Source organism: Parambassis ranga, chromosome 8 (genome assembly GCF_900634625.1).
Source record: "Parambassis ranga chromosome 8, fParRan2.1, whole genome shotgun sequence".
In the NCBI taxonomy this organism is placed as follows: Eukaryota; Metazoa; Chordata; class Actinopteri; family Ambassidae; genus Parambassis; species Parambassis ranga.
In genome coordinates, this window is record NC_041029.1 from 2,426,252 (window position 1) to 2,439,876 (window position 13,625).

General features: G+C 39.9%; 3 protein-coding genes across 3 annotated transcripts; all 3 read left to right on the forward strand.

Annotated features, from left to right (window-relative positions):
- Nucleotides 1-3,034, forward strand: LOC114439410 (beta-galactoside-binding lectin-like). Its single transcript, XM_028411338.1, has 4 exons — nt 1-112; nt 1,858-1,937; nt 2,467-2,638; nt 2,730-3,034. The coding sequence occupies exons 1-4, from the start codon at nt 107-109 to the stop codon at nt 2,874-2,876; spliced, it is 405 nt and encodes a 134-aa protein (XP_028267139.1). The 5' UTR covers nt 1-106; the 3' UTR covers nt 2,877-3,034.
- Nucleotides 62-6,935, forward strand: LOC114439412 (beta-galactoside-binding lectin-like). The gene is made up of 5 exons (XM_028411339.1): nt 62-89; nt 5,446-5,480; nt 5,710-5,789; nt 6,263-6,437; nt 6,518-6,935. Exons 2-5 carry the CDS (start codon nt 5,475-5,477, stop codon nt 6,659-6,661), a joined length of 405 nt encoding a protein of 134 aa, XP_028267140.1. The 5' UTR covers nt 62-89; nt 5,446-5,474; the 3' UTR covers nt 6,662-6,935.
- Nucleotides 6,936-11,221: 4,286 nt separating this feature from the next.
- LOC114439413 (beta-galactoside-binding lectin-like) lies at nt 11,222-13,374 on the forward strand. Its single transcript, XM_028411340.1, has 4 exons — nt 11,222-11,316; nt 12,345-12,421; nt 12,754-12,910; nt 12,988-13,374. Exons 1-4 carry the CDS (start codon nt 11,311-11,313, stop codon nt 13,132-13,134), a joined length of 387 nt encoding a protein of 128 aa, XP_028267141.1. The 5' UTR covers nt 11,222-11,310; the 3' UTR covers nt 13,135-13,374.
- The last annotated feature ends 251 nt before the right edge of the window (nt 13,375-13,625 follow it).

Below are 13,625 nucleotides of genomic sequence, written 5' to 3' on the forward strand. Positions count from 1 at the left end.
GAAACTCCTATGCTGCATATATAAGTCAGCTGTGAGAGGGTGCAGAGAGGCGAGGTCCTGCTGCACCACCACTTCTGCTCCGCTCTGACCGAGTGAATCTACAAAGATGGCAGTGAGTATCCCTCATCATTGACCTCTGTGTGTGTGTGATTAGACAACCGACAGCTGGGGCTTGTTTACTTTCATGTAGACCTTTGTGTGTAACTTTTCTTATGTGAGTTGCCTTTTATGGTCAAAATATTCTCATGCACATTAGTCCCCTTTTCAGCTGGATTACACCGCTCTGTGCAGCTGCGTGTGCTCTCACAGTCCTCCTGATATAATTTAATTGAGAACAAAATGTTTGCTAACATTTGTCCATTCATATCAGAGCTGGCAGAGCCCAGGCAGCAATGCATTCTGGTCTCTTTGTCTGCAGTTTACAATAAGGTCCTTGTGTCATCCTGCCTTATTTTTATTAGATACATGTTTAATAAAATAAAGCAATAATATGGAGACCAGAATAGATGCTAGCTCTTAAATTGATCGAGTCATACAGTGTGTGTGTGTGTGTGAGAAGGGTCACTCAAACCTCCACCCAGTGCCACACACACTTAAAGCAGCAGTGCTACATATCTAAACACACACACTCTTTACAGAAGGACTCCAACATGTAAGGAATGTGGTGTCATCCTCGCCCTTCCCTGCTATTCTCATTATGGATTTAAGTCAACATTTTATATCTAGATAGATAGATAGATAGATAGATAGATAGATAGAGCAGAATTTTGGAGATATGTGAAACGGAGGATTTATTTTTGGGTGTGGTTTTAGTTCCTCCTATTGCTCACCACAAGGTCCATCTTTGATTTTTTTAACTTTACATTTTTGGCATGTATTTTTACTGGAGAAGACTTTTGGGCTATTTTCTGTGGATGGGTTTTTCCAAAATTTAAATCTTATAAAATTTCAGAATCAGAATCAGAATGACTTTATTTATCCCCGAGGGGAAATTCTTTAATTCTTTCTTGACTTCTCAGATTTCTGAAGATTTTTTTTTAATATTCTACCCTATAAATCATTGAAATCTGAGCAGGGGAAAAAGTCATCATAATTCTGTTCTTCATGGTTTATTTATTTATTTTCTCACGAAATTAAATCCATCGTCAGAATTTTGTCTTTTTTTCTGAATCTTTTTAAAATTCAGTTCCTGTTTAGAAAGTCAGAAAAGAAAGAAAATCTCAAAACTCAAATTTAGATTTTGATGGATAATCCTAAACCAGAACCTTCAAACATGTTTATTAGGAGTCCCCATGCTCTACTGTAGTGTTCTGAGTCTTACAATAAAAGTGAAATTGATCCCTGACAGGGAGCGTACTCACTTTTATATTTATTTTTTTGAACTCTGAGTGTGGCTGTGATCCAGGTTTTCTTCTCTACCACTGACGTTTGAGTCACTGTGCTGATATTTCCCCTCTTACATCATGTCACAGCTCTGATCTGTATTTCACAACCAAAGAAAGCCTGCTCAAGAGTCAAATGTTCTGCCACATGTACAGTAGCGGCTGAACAGACCTTTTTTCCAGTGTGTGGAAAATGTTGCTCAGTAATCCTTCATCACTCCTCAGTGTTCTCAGCCAAAGCTCAGAGCAGTCCAGCAAGAGGAGAAGGAGAAGGAGGAGGAGGAGGAGGACCAGCCTGTAAATGGGAGAATAATTGAAAACACATGTTTGGTCCTTTCTGAGGATGTAGTGAGGGATCATGGAGCTGGCTGAGGCTGCTGCCAGCGCTGCCTCCTGCCTGAAGCTGTAATAAGAAGTGGATCTTGTAAAATGTGTTTCTATTACTGCACAATAACATCACTGTGTCCTCACACAGGGTATGATGGTCAAAAACATGTCCTTCAAGGTGGGACAGACGCTCACCATCGTTGGAGTCCCCAAACCTGATGCCACAGAGTGAGACCATGAGAGCAAAGTGTTTAAGAAAAGCAATGACTTATATATTATGTTATATTACACCTGTAAGTCATCTGACTCCACATCTGTGCTAAACTAGAAGACTGACGTGGCTTTTGAGGCTTCTTGTATATAATACTATTTATAAGGAAAACTTGCATGCAACAATTTTTGTATTTTTGCATCTTAATATTATTTGTTAACCTTTTTTTATGAATAAAGCTATTGACCTCCATGTTTACTGTATCTGATGATATTACTACAGCAGATTATCATCAGGAGGATGACATAGAATCATGTTTTTGATGATTTCAGATGTAAGTTATGAAACAGAATCAGGAGTTCAACAGAACAGTTATGTTTTCTGTTTAAATATCATAATGAAGTATGAGATAATGACTTATTAAACTTTGATCCTCTCAGCTATGAAATATGCTGTCATTACACCACATTATCTGACTCACTATCATCCATGAGGGCCACATTGTTTACATCCATGCTGACACTCACTGCTTTTGTGTCTGTGCAGCTTTGCGGTGAACATTTGTCCCAACGACACGGACATCGAGCTGCACATCAACCCTCGCTTTAACGCGCACGGGGACGAGAACACGGTGGTCTGCAACTCCTGCAATGGAGGAAGCTGGGGTCAGGAGATCCGCGAGGGGGGCTTTCCCTTCACACAGGGGCAGGAGTTCAAGGTGTGTGTGTGTGTGTGTGTGTGTGTATTTTTCTGTGTGTTGGTGACCTCTGCTGGAGTTTGTGTGTCATCCCCTCATCTTTGTCTTTCAGATCGTCATTCAGTTCAGCCCTGATGGGTTTGTGGTGAATTTCTCAGACGGCTCTAAAATCCAGTTCCCAAAGCGCCTGGGAGCTGACAAATACTCCAACATCACCTTCGACGGAGGCGTTCGCATCCAAAGCATCGAGATCAAGTAAACGGCGAACAATCTGAGAGAATGTTTTTTTTAATTAATTTGCAGTAAACAGCTTGTGTGTAAACACATGGTGCCAACTTATCAGAAATTATGCAAAACTTCAGCCTCTTAGACAGACATGAGGACGGAGAGACAGACAGATGGAGAGACAGACAGACGGAGAGACGGACGGATGGACGGACGGACGGACAGACAGACAGACTGACTGACAGACAGACAGACTGAGAGGTGTCACTGGCTTTGTAGCGTTTAGCCTCTAAGGTGCCTAAAACATTCCAGATCTGTAACTTCAATGCTGAACATCTATTAAAGCATCTGTGACAACACAGGACTTTGGTGACTTCATTTTATGAAAAGTTTGAATGAAGTTGAGGGCTGGCAGAGGAGGAGAGAAATTTAAACATTATGTCAAACAGTGGATACACAAACCTTTGTTAACATCACATTCACTACATCATAAGTCGTTATTATGAGAGCTTAAATCATCAATCAGAGTTAAAATCACAAAGCTGGATCATCTTTTAGTAACAGCTGAAGGTCTAAGAAGTCCTTCATACAGGTGATCAATACTATATATATATACTATATAAATATTATCTTATTTTCTCCATAACTTTATTATTCTGTTTTGTATTTGTGCTTTGTCTACTAAATGTTTCCTGCTGTATTTCTCTAATTTCTAATTTAATTAATTTTTTACTAAGATCAAGTTTTATCTCCTTATATTTTACAAATCTTTTTCTAATATCAAAACATAATATTCTTCTAAATAAATTGACACTTTTTTCTCATTAAGTGTTTTTCTAGTAAATGAAGCTTGTTAACAATCACAGGGCTAAAGTTAGGGATGGCACCATACCAGTTCTTAGATAGATGTGTTCTTAGTATTGATTTGATACATTTGATACAAATGTTGGTATCTGAACAGATACTAACATTTACTGATGACAGATGATCAGTCTGACTGATTAAACTTGTCAACAAAGTGATAGAATGAAAGTAATAAAAAAACTCTATAAAGTTGTAATATAAATGATAAAAATATAAGCCAGTCACATGTTTGAATCTGAAGGACAACATGTTGTCTTTGTGAGTTTTTCCTTTACATCAACTTTCCACTCATTTCTATAGAAAAGGTTCTTCAGTCTGCACAAGAAGCAAAACAAAAAATGAAGAACTTTGTCTTTAACACAGGCAGACAGGAAATTAAATAAAAAAACACAAATAATAATAAATAAAACAAATCTGCATGTTGAAAATCAGGTAATAAGACAATATAAAAAAATGTTCTAAAAGCAGCTCTGATTTCTAGCAATTTGGACAAATGTTACACTGCCAATGTGGCGGCGCTGTCCCGGAGCCTCCAAAAGGCTCTTCAGAAACAAACATGTGATGTCCTGGAAGCTTTGTCTATAGTTTCTACTGTCAATGGTCTTAACCCAGCCTTTAACTCACTCCAAGATTCAATAGGCTCTTCCCAAACAGTGAATGAACCCACACACTGTCATAATCACCCCCTCTATCTGGTTCTCTCCTGTGGACTCTGACATTTGACCCGTCTTCTGTCTGAGTCTTTTTTAATAACAAACTTAACAAAGGTGAGTTTGTTTATTATATCACATCACAAATCACACCTACCAGCTTCCTTCATGTATTTCCTCGTTCTTCAGCTGCATGTCACAGTTTTCAGGAAACACACCTGCAGAAAAAGACTAAAGAGATGTGATTTGATAAGGAGACACATGCAGGCTTACCAAGACCAGGGTCACTGTGGGTGTTTAGACCCCATCTTTAGTATATACTAAAATATGTATTTAGAGGAAGTTATTCGTTACTGTGAACACTGGCTCTAAAACACCCTTCCAATTCTGTGTGACAGAAGCTTAGCCTGAGTTATTAAGTGTCCACCTGCCATATCAACATCCTACTAATATTTAACAAGATTGATTTATCAATAAGGGTCATGACTCTTCTTGCTTTAGAGTTAAAAGCCATCTCCTCCTCTCCTTACCTCTTTCAGACTACATTTAGTCTCTGATCATACTACAGTCTCTAGCTCTTAACTCCTCATGTTCTGACAGAATGGCAGAATTATGAAGTGCAAAATAAACCAAAACAATGTTGATATTATCAGCTATATATGCCTGTAATGTTATTGTACATCCCTAAATTATTTGGATCATTTTGTTTGCTTGGAATAAACTGGGAATAAAGCCAGGGTAAGGGAGAGCCAGAGATAAGGCACTGTATGCAAAACAACAGTAAGAAAACAACTTTTGTGTTTTCATGTTTTAGATTATTGCAGCATGAGCCGGGTCCTGCTCAAGGTTTCTTCCTGTTAAAAACAGTTTACTTTACTTCTGCTTGCTCGGGGGTTCATGCTCTGTGTTTCTATAAAGCACCTAGAGACAAGTCTGATTGTACAAGGTGCTGTACAATCAAAACTGAACTGAATGATTGGCTGTCTGAGCTGTCGCTCAGGGCTGAAGGGAACCTCCCATGCTGCATATAAGTCAGCTGTGAGGGATGCACAGAGGCTGTATCCTGCTGCACCTGCACCACCACTTCTGCTCCGCTCTGACCAAGAGAATCTACAAAGATGACAGTGAGTATCCCTCATCATTGACCTCGGTGTGTGATTAGACAGCTGACAGCTGGGGCTTGTTCACTTTCAGAGACAGAATCTCTCATCTTGTAACTCTGCTTGTGGCTGTGATCCAGGTTTTCTGATGTTTGAGTCACTGATGCTTCACATTTCCCTGAAACTGTAAGAATAAGTGGATCTTGTAAAATGTTTGTATTACTGCACAATAACACACTGTGTCCTCTCACAGGGCATGATCATCAATAACTGGTCCTTCAAGGAGGGACAGACGCTGACCATCACTGGATTCATCAAATCCAATGCCACAAGGTAAGACCATGAGAGCAAAGTGTGATCGAACAAAGCAATGACTTTATAGAACAATCAATATTTTTTAAACCTCTAAGTCATCTGACTCAGTGACTCCATCTGTGCTAAACTATGAGACAAATCAGAGACAAATCTGTGAACTGACTTTTAAGTTGAGACTGACATAAGTTTAACTTGACTTTTTTGCATCTTTATATAATTTGTCGGTTTTCATTATTAACACTATTTTCCAGGGACCTTCATGTTTATTGTATCTAATTATCTTACTACAGGTGATGTCATCATGGAGAACTGTCTGTTAGTGACATAGATTATTATTATTATTATGAAAAACATTTTTAAATATTTAATAAGTTAACTTACTTTGATCCTCTTTGATCCTTTTTACACCATATTATCTGACTCACTATCATCCGTGAGGGCCACATTGTTTACATCCATGCTGACACTCACTGCTTTTTGTGTCTGTGCAGCTTTGCGGTGAACATTAACAATTCCAACAACAATGACATTGCTCTGCGCATCAGCCCTCGCTTTAGTGTGAGCAGTGATGACGAAATGGTGGTCTTCAACAGCCGTAAGGGGGGAGTCTGGGGTTCAGAGATCCGCCAGCCGGGCAATCCCTTCACCCAGGGGAAGGATTTCACGGTGTGTGTTTGTGTGTTTTTCTGTGTTTTAGTGACCTCTGCTGGAGTTTGTGTGTCACCCCCCTCATCTTTGTCTTTCAGATCGTCATTAACTTCACCCGTGCTGGGTTCCAGGGGAATCTCCAAGACAAATCATTCACCTTCCCAAACCGCCTGGAAGAAGACAAATACACCGGCCTCTCCTTTGAAGGAGGCGCGCGCATCCAAAGCACTGAGATCAAGTAAACTCAATCTGAGGGAATGTTCTTTTATTATTACTTTGCAGTAAACAGGTTGTGTGGTGTGGTGTCGGTCAAATTCCTGAACACACACAGTGCCAGCTTATCAGACATTATGCAAAACTTCAGCCTCTAAGGCGACTAAAAACATTCCAGATCTGTAACTTTAATGTGAAACTGCTGAACATCTACACTCTGACATCATGATTAGTGCACAGGTGTACCTCAAACTGGCCACAATAAAAGGCCACCCTGAAATGTGCAGTTTTGTCTCACAGCAAAATGCCACAGATGCCACAAGCATTGAGGGAGCGTGCAATTGGCATGCTGACAGCAGGAATGTCAACCAGATCTGTTGCTCGTGCATTGAATGTTCATTTCTCCACCATAAGCCGTCTCCAAAGGCGTTTCAGAGAATATGGCAGTACATCCAACCGGCCTCACAACCGCAGACCACTAGTAACCACACTAGCCTAGGACCTCCACATCCAGCAGGTTCACCTCCGAGATCGTCTGAGACCAGCCACTCAGACAGCTGCTGAAACAATTGGTTTGCATAACCAAACAATTTCTGCACAAACTGTCAGAAACCGTCTCAGGGAAGCTCAACTGCATGCTCGTCGTCCTCATCGGGGTCTTAACCTGACTCCAGATCGTCGCCGTAACAGACTTGAGTGGGCAAATGCTCACATTCGATGGCATCTAGCACGTTGGAGAGGTGTTCTCTTCACGGATGAATCTCGGTTTACATTGTTCAGGGCAGATGGCAGACAGCGTGTGTGGCGTCGTGTGGGTGAGCGCTTTGCTGATGTCAATGTTGTGGATCGAGTGGCCCATGGTGGTGGTGGGGTCATGGTAGAAGATGTGTTGCACTGCATGAGGCAAATGGTGGTCACACCAGATACTGACTGGTTCTGAGTCCCCAGACCGCCAATAAAGCAGAAACAAAATGCACATTTCAGGGTGGCCTTTTATTGTGGGCAGTTTAAGGTACACCTGTGCACTAATCATGATGTCAGATCAGCATCTTGATGTGGCACACCTGTGAGGTGGGATGGATTATCTCAGCAAAGCAGAAGTGCTCACTATCACACATTTAGACAGATTTGTGAACAATGTTTGAGAGGAATGGTAATATTGTGTATCTGGAATGAAGTTTAGATCTTCAAGTCCATCTCATGAAACATGGGAGCAAAAACAAAAGTGTTGCGTTTATATTTTTGTTGAGTATATTAAAATCAAATATAACATTATACTAAATTAATTTTATTATATTTTCATATTTCATTCATTATTAATTATATTTTAGCCGACATCTGTACTTTCTGTCTTTCTTTATGAAAATGAATTTTAAGATCAAAGGTATTTTTAAGACTAATTAAATAATAAACTGCTGCATTGTTGCAAACAAATAAATTCTTTCACATCACCTCCTCTCTGCAGCTGTGTTACTTTTTTGTGAATATATGTTCAACCCTGTTATTGAACTGTTTGACTGCATTTTAAAGAGAAAAGTAGGCGGGCCTCTTTGTTTCAGTCTCTGTTGCCATGGTGAATCACGGTATCCATTGATGATGGCTTTTTATTGTCACGGTGCACACACAGCGGTGGAGGAAGTACTGCAGCTTTGTACTTAAGTAAAAGTGCAATAAACCATTAAAATAAATTCTTAAGTAAAAGTAGAAGTGCTACTTCAACAATTCTTCAAAACTTCCTACTTAAGTAAAACTCTTAAGTAAGTAAGTAAGCACTCTTGAATGTACTTAAAGTATTAAAAATAAAAGTGAGTTGTTTCTCAATATCTAGGTGGAGCATGTTTATAAAGAATGCAGATGTAGCTCCTGGAAATATTTCTGCCCATAATTAAAACTGACAATATGTAGTTAAATGAAATTGTCAGTACAGACATCTTTGAAATGTACCCAGAACCAGTCATGGACCACTGGTTCAGTCTGAATGTCATGAAGCAGACACAGAGGCTGCCAAATGCATGAAGGAGGCTGAAGTTACACAGTAGGTCAGAGGAATAGTCTTTAGCACTCCAAGGTTTCAAGAGAAACAGAATTCTAAGTTCTCCTACTGTTCATAGTCCCACTGATGATTCTTGCCAACGTTTCCTGTCAACGTAATTTGGCCGCCATGTTGCATTTTGTCAAAACCAAAACTAGTTATTCACAGGCCACATATTTTACCTGATTGTCACGAAACTTGGCACAGATAATCTTCAGACCATCACATGAAAGTTTTGTCTGCCAAAGCATTCAGTCATCACACCCAATCAAATTTTATGGTGAAGTGACAGGAAGTGAGCTTATTTCTCAGCAGCACCTATTATAACCAAATTTGGTCACATGATCCTTGACCCCTTCGGAATGGATCACAACAAATTTGGCCACTAGAGGGCAATGTAATTGTGCTGTGAATCCTTGAAGTGCTAGAGACTGTTTCTCTGAGTTAACTAAACTGTGTTACTGCAGTTACTTCAGCCTCCTTTGCTGCTTGAAGCTATATTTTACAAATCATATTCAGATGTCAAAATATAACCTTCTAAATGTACACTTTCTTCTAATTATGTGTTTTTTTCTAATAAATATATAACTTTAATCTAGTAAAGTGAGATCACACAGTCTTTACTTCACTTGTTGGCTCACTGATAAATAAATGATTTCTGTTATTTCTGGCTGTTGAATTCGACCCACAGACACACAGACTCAAGGCTGTTCCATACTCCGCAAGACAAAGAGCGGAGAACGCACTCCACGGGTGGTAAGAGATAAATAAAAAAGGTCTTTTCACCGTGACTTGCCTTTCTTTCTTTCTTTTATTGCTCATCATGCAAAACCAGTATGGTCTTATCTAAATCTGTTGAATCAGTGCTGTTTATACACCTACCTATATACCTGGAGAGGCTCTTGCGCTTCTCCACTTTCATCACGCCCACAATAAATTCCGACCAATCACAGCATGGTTGCCGCACAGCCTTGAAAGACAAAGTTCGGCCCGGACCCTGTGCACAGGAGTGCGGATCAGCGGGCGGTCAGAGACAAAAAATGACGTCATTTTGTGGGCGTAACGTCTGCAGGGGGGAAAAATGTCTTTGTCTCGCGGAGTATGGATCCAGCTTCAAATCATACTGTACAAACGAACATGTAATTACCCACGTTGGCCGCTAGGTGTCACCATCAGTCCATCTACAACAACCAGCTGAAAGAAAATGTTTTGGGTCACATATATTTGGCAACAAAATGAGAAGAATATTTTCTCCTTTTTGAGGCCTCAGCTGGAGGAATGTTTGTAAAAAATAGATTTATGATCATAAAACACTATAAAAGAGTTCCAGTGACCAAAAACATGAGATCAGATGAATGCATCCAGAGGCAAAGAAGGACATCACTGCAGGGTGTCAGAGAGACTGGTGATCATTAGAGTAATGTAATCTGATGAAACAGAGGGTAATATGTGTGTGTGTGTGTCTGAGAGAGAGAGAGAGAGAGAGAGCAGTTGCGTTGAAATCTAACTGGATGTGTGCTTCTCAAAGAAAAGCTGGATGGCTATTTGCAGATACGGCCTGAATCCTGCTCTCTTTGATTGCACAGTGTGAACTCGATCTTAAAGAAAGCTTGTACAATCAGCTAAAACAGCATAAACAGCATAAACAGCATTTTTCATTAAAACTTCCCTGACAGTATCAGATTATCATCAATACTCACACTGAAGGTCATATTTAAACTTTGTCTTCTTACAAAAGAAGCTGCTGATCAGTCACGTTCATGATGTTTTCTTTAAGAGGACAGACTTTTAGATTTGGTGTAAAGCTCACTGTGAGATGTGATCATAACTGTTTTTTTGGTCTGATCACTGAGAATCTATGCAAAAACCTGCTGTCACTCCTTCTTTCAGCTGAATGTCACAGAGTTTCCAACTAATCTGGTTATGAAAAACAAGACTTTGGTTTGAAAAGCAGCCACACCTTGATGACGTCAAAACAAAAGGGTGTATGCCACCAACAACAATCTAAGGGACACAAAAACACAACGCTTTCTCTTCAGCCTAAACAGATACTAAGTAACATGTTCTGAGGACTGGTTAAAATTGTCAACAATAAAAAACAGTAGTAGATCTCGAGCAATTTGGAAAGTGTATTAGATAATGAACCTCCTGACAACCCAGCTTCTCTGTTGCTACTGTAAGACTACCTCAATCCTAAAACCTAAATCTACTCATAGTTGTTTTGAGAGTCTCTCTCAGCCTGACTCACCACAGCTAGAGGGCTAGGGTTAGAAAAGCCGGTTTTACTCGTTGTAGTGTATCATCAACCTGCTGCTGCTTATTCAGAGTTCCTGCTCCAGTTCTCAGACTTCATATCTAGTTACAGCATAGATAAAGCCATTATAGTAGGTGGCTTTTACACTCATATGTCCACTCTGACAGTCTGAAGCCTTTAACTCTGGAAAAGCCCCTAGAGGCAAGTCTGATTGTAAAAGGTGCTGTACAAACAAAATAAAACTGAATGATTGGCTGTCTGAGCTGTCACTCAGGGCTGAAGGGAACCTCCCATGCTGCATATAAGTCAGCAGTGAGAGGTTCAGAGAGGCTGTATCCTGCTGCACCTGCACCACCACTTCTGCTCCGCTCTGACCAAGTGAATCTATAAAGATGACAGTGAGTATCATCTCTGTGTGTTTTTATACCACTCATATGTAAGCAGACAATTGGGGGTTGATTACTTTCATGCACATGTAGCACCTATGTTATTAGTCAAAGGAAGATAAGCTACTGGACCAGTTCTAGATTGGTAGGAGTGGTGAGTTTAATGTAATGAGTTGGAACAAGAATGTTTAAATGGAAAGCTGGCAGTGTACTACAACAAGGAACAAACATTTCAGGCACTCCTTCTTCATAAAGCACCTTTAAAATGCCAATTTGTAGCTTTCCACCTTAACTTTTGCATTAAAGTTGAAACATGAAAAGGTTACATTTTGAGTTCTTCTGCTTTAACCTAATTTTATTTATCGACCGGTCGATCTATTTTACATCACATTTAAATTGCAAGTTAAAACGCACTCCTAGGTTTACACTGCTCACGCAATACACATTTCCATATCAACTATGTCAGTATAATGTCTGTTATCAGTGTGTGTCACACACAGCACTTTTAAGACAGTACGACGTGCTGTCCTTTCAGCAGTGCTGGGTAATCCATGGGTTGGTTTGCCAATCGGATCTATGAGGTTCAAGCACAAAACTCTTCTCCAGGGGTAAAGAAAACCTGGCCAAAAGCTTGTCCTGTTAATGTATTTAGTCCTTTTATTAAAAATCCAGAACCCTCTCTGGTACCCAACTTGTTGGTGAAGCTACACTATGAAGGACGTGAAGCTGCGTGCAATGGTGTCCATACACGTTCACGGGGGCGTGTCCTAGCAGCTGATGGGGGTCTCACAAGTAGGCGGGGCAAAATTGCTCAACTGCGCCCCCTTGAATTTTTTAAATATCCCTCTTCATTGGGGTTTGTTTTGGAGTCGGAAGACAAAAATCAGCACACATACTGAATACATCCAGACACGCACATAAAAGTCTCTTGCACTATTAGTATAGCCCACACAGGAAGTTTGATTTTGTAATGTAATAATAAGTGGACCTTGTAAAATGTTTGTATTACAGCACAATAACAGCACTTTGTCCTCACACAGGGAAAGACAGTCAAAAACATTTCCTTCAGCGTGGGACAGACGCTGACCCTCGTCTCCAACCCCAATACCTCAGAGCGGTAAGTCTCCAAATCCAAGGACCTCCATGTGTATTGTATCTAATTACATTACTACAGCAGATGTCATCATGGGGAAGTGTCTGTTAGTGACATAGATTATTATTATATATTATTATAAAACAGAAGCAGGAGTTTAACAGAATAGATATAATTTCTGTTTAAATATTAAATGAGATAATAACTTCTTAAAATTCATGTCCTAAAAGGAAAAGTTTGATCCTCTCAGCTATGAAATATGCTGTCATTACACTACATTATCTGACTCACTATCATCCATGAGGGCCACATTGTTTACATCCATACTGACACTCACTGTTTGTGTGTCTGTGCAGCTTTGCAGTGAACATTGGTCCCAACGAGGATGACATCGCACTGCACATCAACCCTCGCTTTAACGAGAACGTGGTGGTCTACAACAGCTGTGAGGGAGGAAGCTGGGGTGAGGAGATCAGGGAGGGCAATCCCCTTAGCCTGGGGCAGGAGTTCAAGGTGTGTGTGTGTATTTTTCTGTGAGTTGGTGACCTCTGCTGGAGTTTGTGTGTCATCCCCTCATCTTTGTCTTTCAGATAGTCGTTGAGTTCACCCCTGATGGGTTTGTGGTGACTCTCTCAGAAGACACTAAATTCCAGTTCCCAAACCGCCTGGGAGCCGAGACGTACTCCTACCTGACCTTCAGTGAAGATGTTAGCATGCAAATCATCGATGTTCAGTAACCTCCAAACAACCTGAGAGAAAGTCAAAAGTCAAAAGGTTCAGATCAGGCCCAACATGGTGCTGACTGACCCTCTGACCATGTTTGTGTTATTAATTCAAGTAACTACTCAGCTGTCTGACATGATGATGGAAGACAAACTGTGCCTTTTTATTTTATTGATGTGATCTACCAAATATCACAGCTGGTTGATTCAGCCTGAGGCCAACAATCCATCAATAAACCATATCTCTCTCTTTAAGAACGAGTCTGTATTATTTTAACTTTATTATTCTGTGTTTGTGCTTTATCTCGTCCTACTACATGTTTCCTGCTGTATTTTTATTGTTATTATTTAATTTTCTGTCTAGGGTCAAGTTTAATCTCATATTTTACCAATCATGTTCTAAAATAAAAACATAATCTTTTTTCCAAACAAATGTTCTTATTTTCTAATAAATATAAAACTTTAATTTAGTAAAGTCAGTACACTTTCTGCAGTCTTTACTTTAC